General features: G+C 41.6%; 2 protein-coding genes across 8 annotated transcripts in view; one reads left to right on the top strand and one right to left on the bottom strand.

Moving 5' to 3' along the window:
- LOC119017720 (histone-binding protein RBBP7) overlaps positions 1-1,232 on the top strand; it is a 45,819-nt gene extending 44,587 nt beyond the window's left edge. For both annotated transcript variants that reach the window (XM_037094643.1, XM_037094642.1), the window contains exon 12: positions 519-1,232. In XM_037094643.1, the coding sequence (XP_036950538.1) occupies positions 519-590 (72 nt within the window). In that variant the 3' untranslated portion in view covers positions 591-1,232. The remainder of the gene's footprint in view (positions 1-518) is intronic.
- Positions 1,233-2,526: 1,294 nt separating this feature from the next.
- The window catches only part of txlng (taxilin gamma), a 37,026-nt gene continuing 24,522 nt past the window's right edge, over positions 2,527-15,030 (bottom strand). For all 6 annotated transcript variants that reach the window (XM_037094635.1, XM_037094640.1, XM_037094637.1 and 3 more), the window contains 5 exons: positions 11,194-11,313; positions 10,990-11,064; positions 10,760-10,852; positions 10,542-10,637; positions 2,527-5,427 (listed from right to left, as the gene is read on the bottom strand). In XM_037094635.1, coding sequence (XP_036950530.1) covers positions 5,020-5,427; positions 10,542-10,637; positions 10,760-10,852; positions 10,990-11,064; positions 11,194-11,313 — 792 coding nt within the window. In that variant the 3' untranslated portion in view covers positions 2,527-5,019. The remainder of the gene's footprint in view (positions 5,428-10,541; positions 10,638-10,759; positions 10,853-10,989; positions 11,065-11,193; positions 11,314-15,030) is intronic.

Here is a 15,030-nt window from a genome sequence, read left to right as displayed (position 1 = left end):
TATACATTGGAACTTGACTGGTTGGTGGAGGCTTATGACCATGAGGTGGAAATCCTAGTTTGACATTTAATGGCCCACTTATGATAATATTATAAATATTAAAAGGTAGACTTAAAGACTGACATGACTCCAGCTGTATAGTGATGGAATTAGTGCTGCTGAATTTTACATCAGACTTAATTTAATAAAGACAACAAGTGAACATAGAGGAAATGTTGGGTTTGTATTAACTTGAGAACAGGCTGAACCAATGATCTATCTCTAATGTCCACTAACAAAGGCCTGGTTCTCTCTACAACTGAGGTAATGATCTGAGGTTTTACAGTATTTTGTCAAGCATTAATATTACCATGGCTTTGCTATGCTCCTTGTCAACCCAATTTCTAATTGACAGTCAAATAAGAGCCTTTTCAATGTTGATCTAGAAACGAAATGTCCGGATCAGTATTGTCACAGAGCTGTCTACTGCCCTCATTAAACCTGTGAGTTTGTCCTCGTGCTTCTTGTTCTTCTCCCAGGCTGAGAATATCTACAATGATGAGGAGCCAGACAACACCCCTGCATCAGAGTTGGAGCCTCAGGGGTCATAACACAGCTGCGTGCAGGCACAACCCCCTCCACTCCCGAGTGCCAGACTGAGCCCAGCCTGTCGTATCCCTCTCTGGTTTATCATGACTGTGAGCATTGTGGGGAGTTACGTACGACATGGTCTCCACCCTTGCTAACAGTTGGACTCTGTGTCATCCTGCTTTCACTTCATTATTGCCCAAAATCACTTGCCAGGAGCTGGCAGTGTTTGGGGAATGGGATGTTGTGGTAAAGGGGCTTTGAAAACTCGTACGAGCAAAACATCTTCATGTGCACAAAGTCATGCGAGTTATTTATAAGATAATTTCAAAGGAGTCATGCAAGGATAACTCAGAAGTGTTACCTTACAGTTTGACTTGTGAGCAGCCAGTTCTGTCATACCTTATTTTTGTCACAGAATGTGGTACTGACATGACACTTCTCAGCTGTCCTTTGATATACATTCCCTGCCATGTTTGGTTCCTGTTCATAAGGTACAGAAGCTCTTCAGCGTTTGGCTTGAGTAAAAGTTGACTGACTAAGGGCACTTGATGGGAGTGCACATCTTTATTTTTACCCTTCTTGTGTTCTTGCATGTGAAATTGCCATATTTTGTTTCCTGCGCCATAAATTGCAATAAAACTTTTATAACTTTTCAAAACTAAGTTTTGCATTCATGTAAATTTTACCTGGAATGTGGCCTCAGACTGAGGACTGGCTGAACACTCCCATTACACATTCACACCTCCTACCTACTTGATTCTTACTCTCAGTGGAAACTACACAAGTCAACATTTGCTTAGAGGAAATGAATCCATCATTATTGAAAATTCTATAAAATGTTTATTGAAAAGCAAAAAAAGGACTGTAAGAACATTGTACAATCGGTGGGGGGGGGGGGGGGGGGGGGGGGTATGGACTCATTTTCCTAAGTAAAAATAAAGCTCTCCAAAGTTATGGTGACTCACGCCTCTTCTTTCACAGTTAGTCTCACCTGCAGAGGTAGATTCTGACATTACCTGAGTAAGTCTGGGGCAACTCCAATGAAAGAGGAAATAGCTTACAAGTGTTCCTTCAGTTTGGGATGTGACTAGACCTATCCTCTAGCGAAAGAAAATCACGCAGGCACCACCTCACTGTGTACACGTGCTTCTGAACTGCACAATGTGAAGATAAATGCACGACAAGTTCATAAAGGCCAGAGGTCGCCATCTGACTACAACTGGACATTTTAGAGGACCTTACACATGAGTTATCTGTCGGCCAGTGAGTGTACGCATTTGGACAGGAATGACTGTCAGTACGACCCGTATGGTTCTCACTGACTTGATATTTTTCTGATTTCAAAAAGGACAGCTGCTTTAAAGAACTGGTGGCTGGTGAGCTGAAACAGGCTTAACAGTGCTATGGGAATTTTCTCCTCATCTGGCATCAGTCTTGTATTTACACCCACAAAAAACAGACTGGGACGCGAAATAAGGATACTAATTAAGTAACTGGGGGGTGGGTTAACATTGAGAATTAAAGGAATAGTTCACTGAAAAAATCAAAGTTCAGTCATCATCTCCCCCCTCCATGCTGATCGAAGTCAGGTGAAGTTTTGCAGTCCACAAAACATTTTTCAAGCAAAACAGTATTTCGCCTAAACAAAAAATGCAACGTTTCACTTTCCATTGATAATTTGCCTTTAAGGCCTGCATTCAAGATACTGGGCCCATTGCAGAACAGTTTCTGCCTCAGGAGCTACTGAATGGGTCATGGAGCAAGCAGTGTTCAAGATCTGCAAATGGTGGCTCAAAGGAAAACTGTTCAATGATAATCCAATAAGCAGACAGGATGTGTGTTTGAGTGAAACTCGATTTGACCCTGGTGACAACAGATGTCCTGAATTCAAGGCCCTGATGACTTTCCTCATGAACAATAACTGCAGCTCCTGTAACAGCCCCTTACTGATGCGCATCAAAGATGGAAATCAAAATATATTTATTAAAATGTAATAGAAAAGCGAATCACATTCATTTTTTTTCCAGTATAAATTTGCAAAAATGACAGGGTCCATTACTGTGACATAATAAACATAATTTACAGAAAATAATTTGCCGGTGGACAAAGGCGATTCAGAACTCCTGACATGCCTTTTCTTTGTACACCCTGTTAACCTGACCATATGGAAGTCAAATGACATGGTTTATTAAATTAAACATCGATTGTAGAGCTGCAGATTAAAATCATGCAGAACATTTTGCATGTTTACTGACCTTTTATCTCTTTACATCACTTTAGTTGTCCCTCGGGCAGGCAACTAAATAAACATCCTGACCTTTATTACTCTTTTATTTTTTAATTTCCCCATAGTTCAGGGATGGCGGGACTGTCTGAACACAAAACAGGTAAAAAATGGGATTTTTAATCCCCAAGTCCTGCTTGATTTGGTGACACTTGTGCTAACTAAAGTGACATTTAGTAATACAAATCTAAAATTCTGTGCAGAATCCACCACTACAGAGGCCAGTTGTTTGAATTCCACATAGTTGGACTATAGACTAGCAAACTTTAGCGAAAATTACAGAGTGCAATTTCAGAGTTTAAGGTTAGAAAGGAATTCAACCTTAAACTGCAACAAATATTGAGGATTGATACAAAATAATCTTACAGTTTATAACTTTGAGAACAACAGCTTGCAACAGAACCAACTACCAGCAACCCTCTTCATCAATCATCAATCAATCTGGTGATGAGCCATCAAGTTCATCCTTAAAACAGCCTTTAGTCCCAGTCCACAGAACACAACACCCAAGAGTGGCATTTATACAAGCAGACTTTTTTTGGAGACTTAAACTCCAATGAGGTATCACTGAACCTCAAAAACTGTCTCAAATAGACAAAGCTAGCCTATTATCCCTATAGTTAAACAATTATGAATGCCCCAGTGCTACTGCGCAACAAAGGAGATGTATTTAGCAGGAGCTGTGGTAGAAATTTGTTGAAATTTAGCTAGTAGAGCCATTACCATTTACAAAAGCCAAGTTCCAACAAATATAGACTGCAACATCATTTGTTTCAGTTAATTAGAATGGAAAGCCACAGACCAATCTAAACTCTGTTGCAGAGTAATTTTTTTTCTGTCCATGGAGCCACTGCGACCTCACTAGCCAAGACCCAAGTTACATTTTCCAAAGTCAGCCTCACTTTTATCCATAGTTCTTCCGTCCAACAATCCAAACTGCTTCCACACATTACTTCTCAGAATGACGTGTTTTTGATTGTAAAATTGCAAAAAGAAAAGCAATAACCAGTTTACTTACAGAGCATGTGGATTTTAGGACTGTCAGGCTTGTTTTCAATTCAAACAAATCATAAATCAAATACTCTGTTTTTCTTTTCAGATCAAGAGTGACAGCCCTGTGAGCTAGCTTGCTAATTGGCAATTAGCAAACCGAACAATCCCACAATTGAGAAAAGAAAAACATATCCACGTTATGAATGATGTGATTAAAAAAAGGGGAAAAAAACACTCAATACCCTATGGCCTATACAGATAAAAAAAAAAAAAAAAAAAAAAACTGATTCTGCACATTTTCTACACTTCGTCCCACATCCCTTATAGCTTTACAGGTCCCATTGTGTCTTTAAGGCTTCATTAATAATCAATAATAAGTGACCATGTGATATAAGCCAATCACCCACAACATTAAAACCACTAAGAGTTCTAGAGAGTAACATTGATCATCTCATTACAATGCAATGTTCTGCTGTGATAACTTGGCCTGGCATTCATGTGGATGCCACTTGGAACACCACCCACGCAAACACTGTCACAGAACAAGGACACCTGATCTCCAGCAGGACAATGGGCCCTGCCCCCACAAAAGCTGTTTAAGAATGAATGTGACGTGGAACACAAGACGTAAACCTGGTTTCCCAGCAGAACAATGCATTGTAACATTACAATGCTATTCACTTCACCTCTCAGTGGATTCAATATTGTGGCTTATTGGTGTACCCATCTCTGAATTGAATCCCTAGCATTTCCTCAGAGACATATGACACTACAGGGGAGAGACCATGTGAAAAGAGAAATAAAAGGCCAATTTGACTCTGAACAGCCTCGATTTGACATCATGGAAATCCCATATGAAAATACACTTATGATATAAAACAGGGAGTACCAAGTGCTCGCCACAAAGCCAATTCTTACAACCAATGTAAACGTGGGCCAAGTTACTGAATAGAATTATTGAAACAATAATTTGAATCTTTTGAGACTATCACACAAAAAAGATATGGGTTCAGATTCTGTGTAGACACCCAGAGAGGACAGTCTAGAATATAAAAAAAGAAACTTATCTCCATCAAAGACATTTTTCTGGCTAGTTATTGAACAAGGCATAGGTGTGTGGAGTCCTCCTATCACAGCCTTCTCATCTCCACACACAGGCCATGTAGGCTCGTTCAGTCCTGCTGTGTGGGTGGTGTTTCTGCAGGCTGGTTGGTTGTCATCATAGCAGTGGTGGGTTTGTCAATAGCAGCCGGTGTAGGGCCCTCTTCAGATAGTCTGGATGCTTGGTGGATGCTCTCCGTCTTCAGGCTGTCACCCTGAGGCAAGCCTTCTTCCTCCTCCTCTTCCTCATCATCATCATCACCATCATCATCTTCCTCCTCCTCCTCCTCCTCCTCACCTGCTGACGCCTCCTGTGGCTCGGCCTCAGCAGGTGCAGCGGTCCCTTTGTCTCCCTGCTCCTGGAGAAGGCTGAGTCGGTTGTTGAGGTCATTCCTCTCCTTCTGCAGTGCTCTGCACAGCCTCTCCAGCAGCTCCAGCTTCCCCTGCAGGGCCTTGAAGTGTCCGTCTCGCAGAGTTTTCTACAACACAATAGAAAATGGACCTGATGATAAGATGGGTAGTGCACTGAGCTTGAGCAAAGATTATCACATCTAAGTGTTTCGTAGTTTTGTTATACAGGAAATCAAATACAACTGTATTCCCCTTTCTGGACAAAGAAAGTATACCACCCAGCTGCTATGACAGTAAGTTTCTCCATCTTGGAACAAGACCCTTTATTTGAATTAGCAAAGGTAGTGACACCGTAATATCAAAACTCTCCACTACAGTGCAACTAAGGAAAATGTAGGAAAAGTTTAGGTCTAAGTAGACCCCCAGACCATCTCTCTGATGCTAATTTCTGCATTCAAGGCAGCTACTACTGACAATCATTACACGCGGGTGGAGGGGTATGCTGAGTCTGTGTCTATACATTCAAAAGTGCATGGAAGATGTTAGTTTGATGAAAAACATCACCACACGGGCCAATGAGAAACCCTGGATTAACAGTGATGTACGTGCGATGCTGAAAGCATGAAATGTTGCTTTTAGATCTGGTGCCATGATGGCACTTAGAACAGCTAGAGCCAACCTGAAACATGCCATAAGAATTGTAAAGCATGTTCATGCTCAGAAAGTACAAGACTTCTTCCATGACCCCACTAACACTAGACGAATGTGGCAGGGTATCAGTCATCACAGACTATAAATCTACTCCTCCCCCAGTGACAACATCAACTTTCTCAGTAAGCTAAATAACCACTTTGGGAGGTTTGAGGCACTCAACACCACTCCTCTGAGGAAATCTGTTCCTTGCCAGGATGAGCAGCCACTCAGCCTGGACACAACTGATGTCAGGAGAACCCTGAGGAAAGTGAACACTTGGAAAGCACCGGGCACTGAAGACATACTAGGATGGGTGTTCAAGGAATGTGCTGGCCAGCTGCCAAGGGTTCTCACAGACATCTTCAACACGTCACTGATCCAGACTGTGGTACCAACATGCCTCAAGACTGCCACAATTATACCGGTGCCTAAAAAAACAAAAGCCCAACTACGAGGGCCTTATCAACATGTGGAGTTGAAGAACAGAGGAACTGAACCAAAGCCCAAAAGGTGTGAAGAACTGTAACTCAAGGTATGACACACCCCGAAAACTTTTACCTGGTCCCTACTGGCTGCAGGCCAGGAAACTCCGCCAAGATGACCATGACGTCACTATGGGTTTAAAGGTCAGGAGACCCCACTGCACGTCACATTCCTAGGGTAACATGATGCTTTGGAAAGACTCAGTTTCATCAAGTAGTTACCGTAATGGTGTACTTGAGAAACATTTTGAACTTTGCTTGACCTAGGCTTCAGTTCTTTCCTCGCTGGACGAGACAGAGACTGTTTATGTTTTACTTTCATTTTTGTTAGAATATTCTTTATTATTGTTTTGGATCCATAGAGGAACGCTGCGCAACCCTGTCGTTCCTCACTGCCTCAAGAAGGAGAGACAGAACCACCAAGGTCTGGTCCCTCCATCAGGTCGGTAACGCTGTGTGATAGCAGCCTATCATCGGGATGCTACAGCTGACCCCGCGCTCGCATCCAAGTTTCATGCTAGTCGCAATGAGTGACCCAAGTAAGAGGCTACTGTTTGGGCAGAAACAGATAGTAAATAGCGTGCTTTTGTTGTGAAGGGACCGCCAAGTCCTACTTATGGTTGACTGTAATGTTTGCTAAACGTGTTATTAAGCTCGCTAGGAGCTCATTCATGCTGATCCACTCTGTGGATAGCTTATGTAGTTTCCCCCCCATGTGTGATCACAGTACGTCGTATTCCAGTTGACACATTCACTGCCGCCATTTTTGAATTCCAGGTGTATGATTGAATAGGAATCATCACCTCGGAGTCCGTGTTCTCACGTGACTTCGCCAAGTCATGTTTGACACTTTCTGTAGTCTTTCTGACGAGATTTACCAAGTCACGTCCACTAGTTTGTAGTCCGGTGAACCTGATATCCCAAGCCACGTCTGGCCATATTGGTAGTTTTTTACAAAGGACTCCCTACTCCCCCCCACACACACACAGACATTTATGTTTCCACCCTTTTATGTATCGCTTGCTTATATTTTTGTGGTGCTAGTTCTAGAGAACAACTGTTGTTTATTGACGTAGGTGGTTTATGTTTTGGAGAAAGCTTTAATAAACACTGTTGATTTTAAGTGAGCAGTATCTGTAATAATTTTGCACAATCCCATGTTATAATAACAGCTAAGTGAGATGGTCAGTGCTCGGATTTATGCCTTCCCTCTTATTTAATTATTGATATTTTCATAATATTGACAATTGGATTAATTTCAGGCTTTGAGGCTAAAGGTCTATCATTTGATTATCGACCCCTGATTTCAGGGTGCCCCATGTTCATTAAAGTGAAACTCTCGCCAAAATGCAACCTAGGCGTTTTTTGTGAATGTATATCATTCAAACCTCTCAATAATTACGACAAAAGAGGCACTTTTAAGATTTACTGTACTTTCATGAAACATGAAGCATTGAGAACATTGTTTGTGTACACAGAGTTTGCTAAAAAGAGAGTTTTTGAACAACTCACGTTAGCAGTAGCCTGTTCCGCTCGCAGCCGTCACGGTAGCCGAGAAGTATCAATCTCCAAATGCGACGTAACCTGGAGGAGAGTTAAGGTGGAATGCTACTGTCTTCCGGCAACAACTATCCATGCAAGATCTCATGTGACTTTTCCGGCTTTTTATTTTAGTACCCTTTCTGATATGAGTCTCCTTTTTCAACTTAAAGGTCAATATTGTTTATCTCAAACGACAAAACAATGAAGTATTGTGCATTTATATGGAACTAAGCTTTAGGAATGGTCCACCTTAGCTCACCTCCATGTTATGTCGCATTCGGAGATCGACACTTCTCACTGGCAGGACGGTGGCGAGCGGAGGAATCATCTGCTAATGTGAGCTGTCCAAAAACTCTCTTTTTAGGAAACTCTGTGTATACAAACAATGTTCTCAATGCGCGTGTTCATATGTAGAGACCCTGGTAATACTACGAGCAAAGTTTCATGTTGTGTCAAGCATTCTTAGTGTTTTAAAAATAGCGATTTTGTTGCTATGGCTAATTTGCTTCAAGCACTCAAGTTTGACCCAAAAATATGGCAAATCTAAAAAAATGCCTCTTTCATTATAATTATGCTTTTACACTAAGGTTTGACTCATACATTCACAAAAAAAGTGTAGGTTGCATTTTGGCGGGAGTGTCACTTCAATGAATCATACATACCTACCTTTCATTTATTAACTATAATAACTGTATTAATAAATAATAATATTTTAATTAGTAATCAAACATCCCTATCATCGATTCCCAACACTTCCATCATGATGAAGTGCTTCGAGAGGCTAGTAAAGGACCATGCAGTCTCCAGACTCCCCCTCCCACATTTGACCCGTACCAGTTTGCTTACCAACCAAAATGCTCCACAAAGGATGCCATCTCTATCTCCTCCGCACACCACCCGAGCCTACAACATCTACAACGGAGGAAACAACATCATCCCGCAGCATCTGGTGAGCAAACTGGCCCCCTGTGGCTTCAGTGCCCACAACATCAGGAGTGACACCGCCCCCACCATTGACTGTTCTTGCGGCTGGACTCTGCTCCGCGGCAGAACAGCCAGGTTCCACAACAGCTTCTTCCCTCTTGCCATAAGACTGTTGTACACAAAATAACCATTCCCTCCTCCATCCTTTTTGTATTTTGTGCAATATATTGTATTTTTTATATAGTATTTATGTCCGCACTTTTTGATCATTTATTTTTCACGTAAGTACATGTTGTTTTTATCCTGCACTATTCTGAGCCATTGATTATGAAAATTTCAGTCCCATTGCACTATAAAGGGAAATTCGAATGACAATAAAATAAAGTCTGAGTCATTACATTCCACATCTGCTCTCAACTAAACCCTTCACGATTCTTAAGATTAATGCTGCAGCTTTGCTCCAATTCTGAACCATTATTCCAATGAACCTGCAATCAGAAAAGCTTTTGTTCTTTATCATTATGTCATCTTAACAATATTTCACCATTAACCTTTAGCATTAACAACTATAATAATTTAGTTTTCTCTGAGAGTAAAAGATGGGGATGTTGTTCATTTCCTTTTAATCATTGTCTCTCACAAATTAGGTAATTAACACTCAAGTGACTCAAAACTCCAGTGGACTGTCTTCTGCTGAGCTGCACAAAGATGCTCTGATGCTTACTGCTTACATTTCAATCTGCTATTTTGTGTACTAACAATCTCTAGCTGGGCACAACCTCACTCACATGGGAAAGATGTGATAAGTGTGTAAGATAATGGGGGTTGTCATAGGAGAGTAAAGTATGGGCATGTTGCTCATATATTTTCCAGCACTGAATCTCAGCACCTAGCTCTCAAGTGACAATACAACATTAAGTAAACACTCAACACTTGTCTCAGACTCAAACCACCACACAGTTGTCTCCTCAGCTGCAAAAATTTGTTAAGACACTTATTTTTTAATCAGCTATATAACTGACTGTACTATAACTGGCTAGCTAGCTATCTTGCTAACATTAGCAAGCAACTACCATATAAGTTAATATGACAGGGTGAAATGACACCGTATTAAAAAGAGAAAATGATGGGGACATTATTTATTAACTTTCCAGTGTGTGCTTCACTCACAAACCAGTTAAGACCTTACCACGAAGACACTGCTTCACTTTGCTTCATCCATACTAGTGTCTAGTCAGCTGTGACACACACTGCAACATTCTGCTAGCCTTGCTCTGTCTCAGAATGGTGTTAAGAGTGGAGTCGGAATGAGCTCTGTACACAATATCACAATTTTAAATTATTTCAGGCTTGGTTTTCTGCACTATATGGCTTGTAAAATAAGTTTTTCATATCAGCGCTTATCAGAAAACATACACACAATCACATTTATGTCTGTAATGGGCCCACTTAAGGGCCCTACCGGCCGATAAAAACGTTCAGGCGCTAAATGTGAATAGGCACATTTTCTAAAATTAATAATCTAATTTTAATCTTTTTATATTTCTTACTCTACCAAAGCATCCAAAAGCTAACTGTGAAGCACGGATCATAAACATCACCTCCTCAGCCATCTGCAGCAGGGCCTGGTTGTTATTCTCCCATTTGGTCCTCCACTGTGTTGTTTCCTTCTCCAGCTTCTTGATCTTCTTGGTCATCTAGAGGAAGATCCAGACAGATAGTTAGCAGTGAAACCAGTGAGACACAACCAGAAGAAACTAGGAAACAGGAAGTCAGTCTGTCATTGACAAATGACAGGTGAGGTGTATCTTGCCCTCACCTTCTCCATCTCTTGTCTGAAAGTGGTGAACACCTCATTGCTTTTAGCTAGAGTGCTCTGAAACTCCTCGAACTTGTCCATGTACAGAGACAGCTGAGAGAGAGAAGAGTAGTGATAAGTTATTTTCTAAGGTAAATATAAGGCTTCTCCAGTCCATTTCCTGTAAAGAGCCAGTGTTTTTGGCTGCAGTGTTTGCGAGCCATCCAACAAGAAACTGTGTGTGTTCTTACCTGTTGTTTGAGTTGTGTTTCCTGTTCCTTCATCAGCTCACACTTCTGCCTGGACTCTGTGGCATCCTTCAGCAGCTGATATATCACAGTACAGTCAGTTCTACAGCTCTCACAGGTACAGCACACACTTCATCTGCTGGCTATTTACGTCTGAGAACTAGGAGAGACCATAAGAAAAAGAACAGGCACAGAAGATGTACTCACAAAGTCTCTCTCTCTCTGCTGCTTCTCCTCCACTTCTTTCATCATCTCAGTAATTCTCTGCAATTTGGCGTCCATCAGTTGCTGCTGCAGCTCCTTGTGCTTGAACACTTTGTCTATGTGCTGCAGGAAAGGTACATCAGAGTTTCATTGTGCTGCAAGCAACTATGACAAATATCAAAGATAAAATAGAGAGGCAAAATATGCAAAATTTCATCAATAAAATGTCTAGAAACAACTTAACCTGCTAAACATCATGGTTAGTTGCGTACTTAACGAATTTTTTTTTAACAATTACCAAATCAGAAGACTCTGTAATTCTATCAAAAGATATCAGTGTGTCTAATTTGGTCAGCTGCTGCGATAACGAGTAAACCCAAGATGATACATCAGAGTGTGAGGTTGGAGGTTGCCGACTGTGTCTAACCATATAATACTAAATAACATTCAGCCTTCAAACAGGTGAATATTGTTCAGCTTACAACCAAGCAGTTTCTTAAATAATTGTTAATCATGCAACATGGCTGAAGTCGCTGACACTGATGATATGATGTTTAAGTGAGCCAGGGAGGAGGCACACTTGGAATTTTTCTCTTAAATGATTGGATGTGTCACTTTGTTGAGACCCACAGATGAAGTCATGCATTGTGGATTTCAAAATTGACTCTGAACTGAACTCAGTGTCCCAGAATTCCCCATTCGTCACACCTAGGTGGAAAATTCAGGTTTGAGCTACTATTAGTCAGGGTGACCCCCCCCCCAATCAGGTAGTCAAAACCCCAGCGCTTTCATTGTTCCCTCTCTCTCACTCAACGCCCTCTACTCATTCAACTTCGGCTCTTCCAGGGCTCCTCTCCGCCTCCCCCACAGGGCTGCCTGCCCTCAAGATCTCTTCTTCTGGGCCCAACAAGTTGTGGAGAGCTACAAGCTGCATTGCCAGCAGGCCCAAAGAACTTCTCCTCACTGCAGCGACACAAGATCCTGCCAATCTGAGGATGTGTGGAACATCAAGCACGTTAGCACCAAGCTGCTATCCTTGCAAATGAAAGGAGCGACCAGTTTCCTCCTCTGCCGACTTTCATCAACCCTGGCACAGCAAGAACAGCATTGCTCAACACCGGAACCCCAACATTCTTCTGCAACCACCGGCACCTTTTCTTCACAGACTGGTAACTTGAGCAGGACTTTAAACTCTGGTTGATGTAATGCATTTGTGTTCAATGTATGTGTTCGTTCACTGTTGGTATTACTGTGACCTTAGGTCAAGTTATTGGTAGTTTGCTTTCCTAGACGTCTAATTTGACGTTAGTCTTCACACAGACTCAGGGTCTATGCATACAACTAACCATCTTCTATAATCTGGCATCATGTCTCTCACACACACACACACACACACACACACACACACACACACACACACACACACACCTTGAGCCTAGAGCATATCACACCCACATGTGATATCAGTGACCTCTATTGTTTCTTTGTTCTGACAGACACACACACACATACACACACACCTACCTGTATCTACTACATGTTAGTTAGATTGCGTACTTTCATCTTTGTGTTGAATAAAGACTTTTGAACCTTCTTACTGTCTATTCAACAATTCAACAAGAGTGAATGTTGCCAACCTGTACACTGTCAAGAACTCCAAAATCCTTCAACCATTTCTACCTGTTATGGTAAATTTGGTTGTAGTTATTAAGTAAATTATTAACCAGAGTTATAAACTGTTCAGTACATTTTTATGGGACCGATTTATCTTTTTCTTTCTTCAAGGGTGGTGCCCCGATGTGATCTAATTGGATCATATTATTCATTATAATTAATAATCATCCCAAATAATCATTGATAATTATTGATAGCTAAATTTAACGTAAATCTCCCTTTTATTGTTGCATAAACACTCCTTAACTGGGCCTCATGTGATGCAAGGCCCAGCAATTTGTTAAATTCTCTGTTATCAAGAGATATAACAGGCTTTATGAGTCCATCACGCATTTTATCTAATTATTTATTTATTCCTATGGATGACATGTCTATTGCTAATACATACTGCCATCATTACTCATACACTATATTACCAAAAGTATTCGCTCACCCATTCAAATGATCAGAATCAGGTGTTCTAATCACTTGGCCTGGCCCCAGGTGTATAAATTCAAGCACTCAGGCATGCAGACTGTGAAACAAGACATTTGTGAAAGAATGGGCCGCTCTCAGGAGCTCAGTGAATTCCAGCGTGGAACTGTCATAGGATGCCACTTGTGCAACAAATCCAGTCGTGAAATTTCCTCGCTCCTAAATATTCCACAGTCAACTGTCAGCTCTATTATAACAAAATGGAAGCGTTTGGGAACAACAGCAACTCAGCCACGAAGTGGTAGGCCACGTAAAGTGACGGAGAGGGGTCAGCGGATGCTGAAGCGCATAGTGCAAAGAGGTCGCCGACTTTCTGCACAGTCAATTGCTAGAGAGCTACAAACTTCATGTGACCTTCAGATTAGCCCAAGTACAGTACGCAGAGAGCTTCATGGAATGGGTTTCCATGGCCGAGCAGCTGCAGCCAAGCCACACGTCACCAAGTGCAATGCAAGGCGTCGGATGCAATGGTGTAAAGCACGCCGTCACTGGCCTCTAGAGCAGTGGAGACGCGTTCTCTGGAGTGATGAATCACGCTTTTCCATCTGGCAATCTGATGGACGAGTCTGGGTTTGGAGGTTGCCAGGAGAACGGTACATTTCAGATTGCATTGTGCCAACTGTGAAATTTGGTGGAGGAGGAATTATGGTATGGGGTTGTTTTTCAGGAGCTGGGCTTGGCCCCTTAGTTCCAGTGAAAGGAACATTGAATGCTTCAGGATACCAAAACATTTTGGACAATTCCATGCTCCCAACCTTGTGGGAACAGTTTGGAGCGGGCCCCTTCCTCTTCCAACATGACTGTGCACCAGTGCACAAAGCAAGGTCCATAAAGACGTGGATGACAGAGTCTGGTGTGGATGAACTTGACTGGCCTGCACAGAGTCCTGACCTGAACCCGATAGAACACCTTTGGGATGAATTAGAGCGGAGACTGAGAGCCAGGCCTTCTCGACCAACATCAGTGTGTGACCTCACCAATGCGCTTTTGGAAGAATGGTCAAAAATTCCTATAAACACTCTCCTCAACCTTGTGGACAGTCTTCCCAGAAGAGTTGAAGCTGTAATAGCTGCAAAAGGTGGACCGACATCATATTGAATTCTATGAGTTAGGAATGGGATGGCACTTCAGTTCATAGAATGAGTAAAGGCAGGTGAGCGAATACTTTTGGTAATATAGTGTACATCACATCAAGACAGAATTCCTAATGTTTACGGATATGGTGGTTCTGTAATTTGAGCCTGAACCAGTGCTGTCAACCGTTTAATCAGCATTACAGACACACCTTTAACAATAAGAGTCCAGATATACCAGTGTTTATGATTATCAAGGGGACCTCAAATTCACTTAAAGTCACTTTTATTGACTGTCCTGTTGAAGAAAGTCATACAGTCATCGGACATCTACTGTCATCTTCACAGATTCTATCAAAGACAGAAGAACTTCACTGTAAATGAATAAAGCTTTTGTTATGGTATTTTTATTCGATTTTTAAGAACTCTGCGGTTTCACTGTAAAATAACATAGCTAGCATTTAGCTTTTAGCTTGCTTTTGTAGTGTATAGAGCTTTATAAATTAATCTGCTTTACCATTACCAGAACTTAAGAATACTTAAAATACAATACAAACTAGTTTGCCTGAGCCAGAAAACATGCAAGTGCTACCACATGATCAAGATGGGGTCACCACAT

Source organism: Acanthopagrus latus, chromosome 4, assembly GCF_904848185.1.
Source record: "Acanthopagrus latus isolate v.2019 chromosome 4, fAcaLat1.1, whole genome shotgun sequence".
NCBI lineage: Eukaryota > Metazoa > Chordata > Actinopteri > Spariformes > Sparidae > Acanthopagrus > Acanthopagrus latus.
The sequence above is the reverse complement of the archived record's forward strand: the minus strand, read 5'-3'. Positions and strand labels throughout refer to the sequence as shown.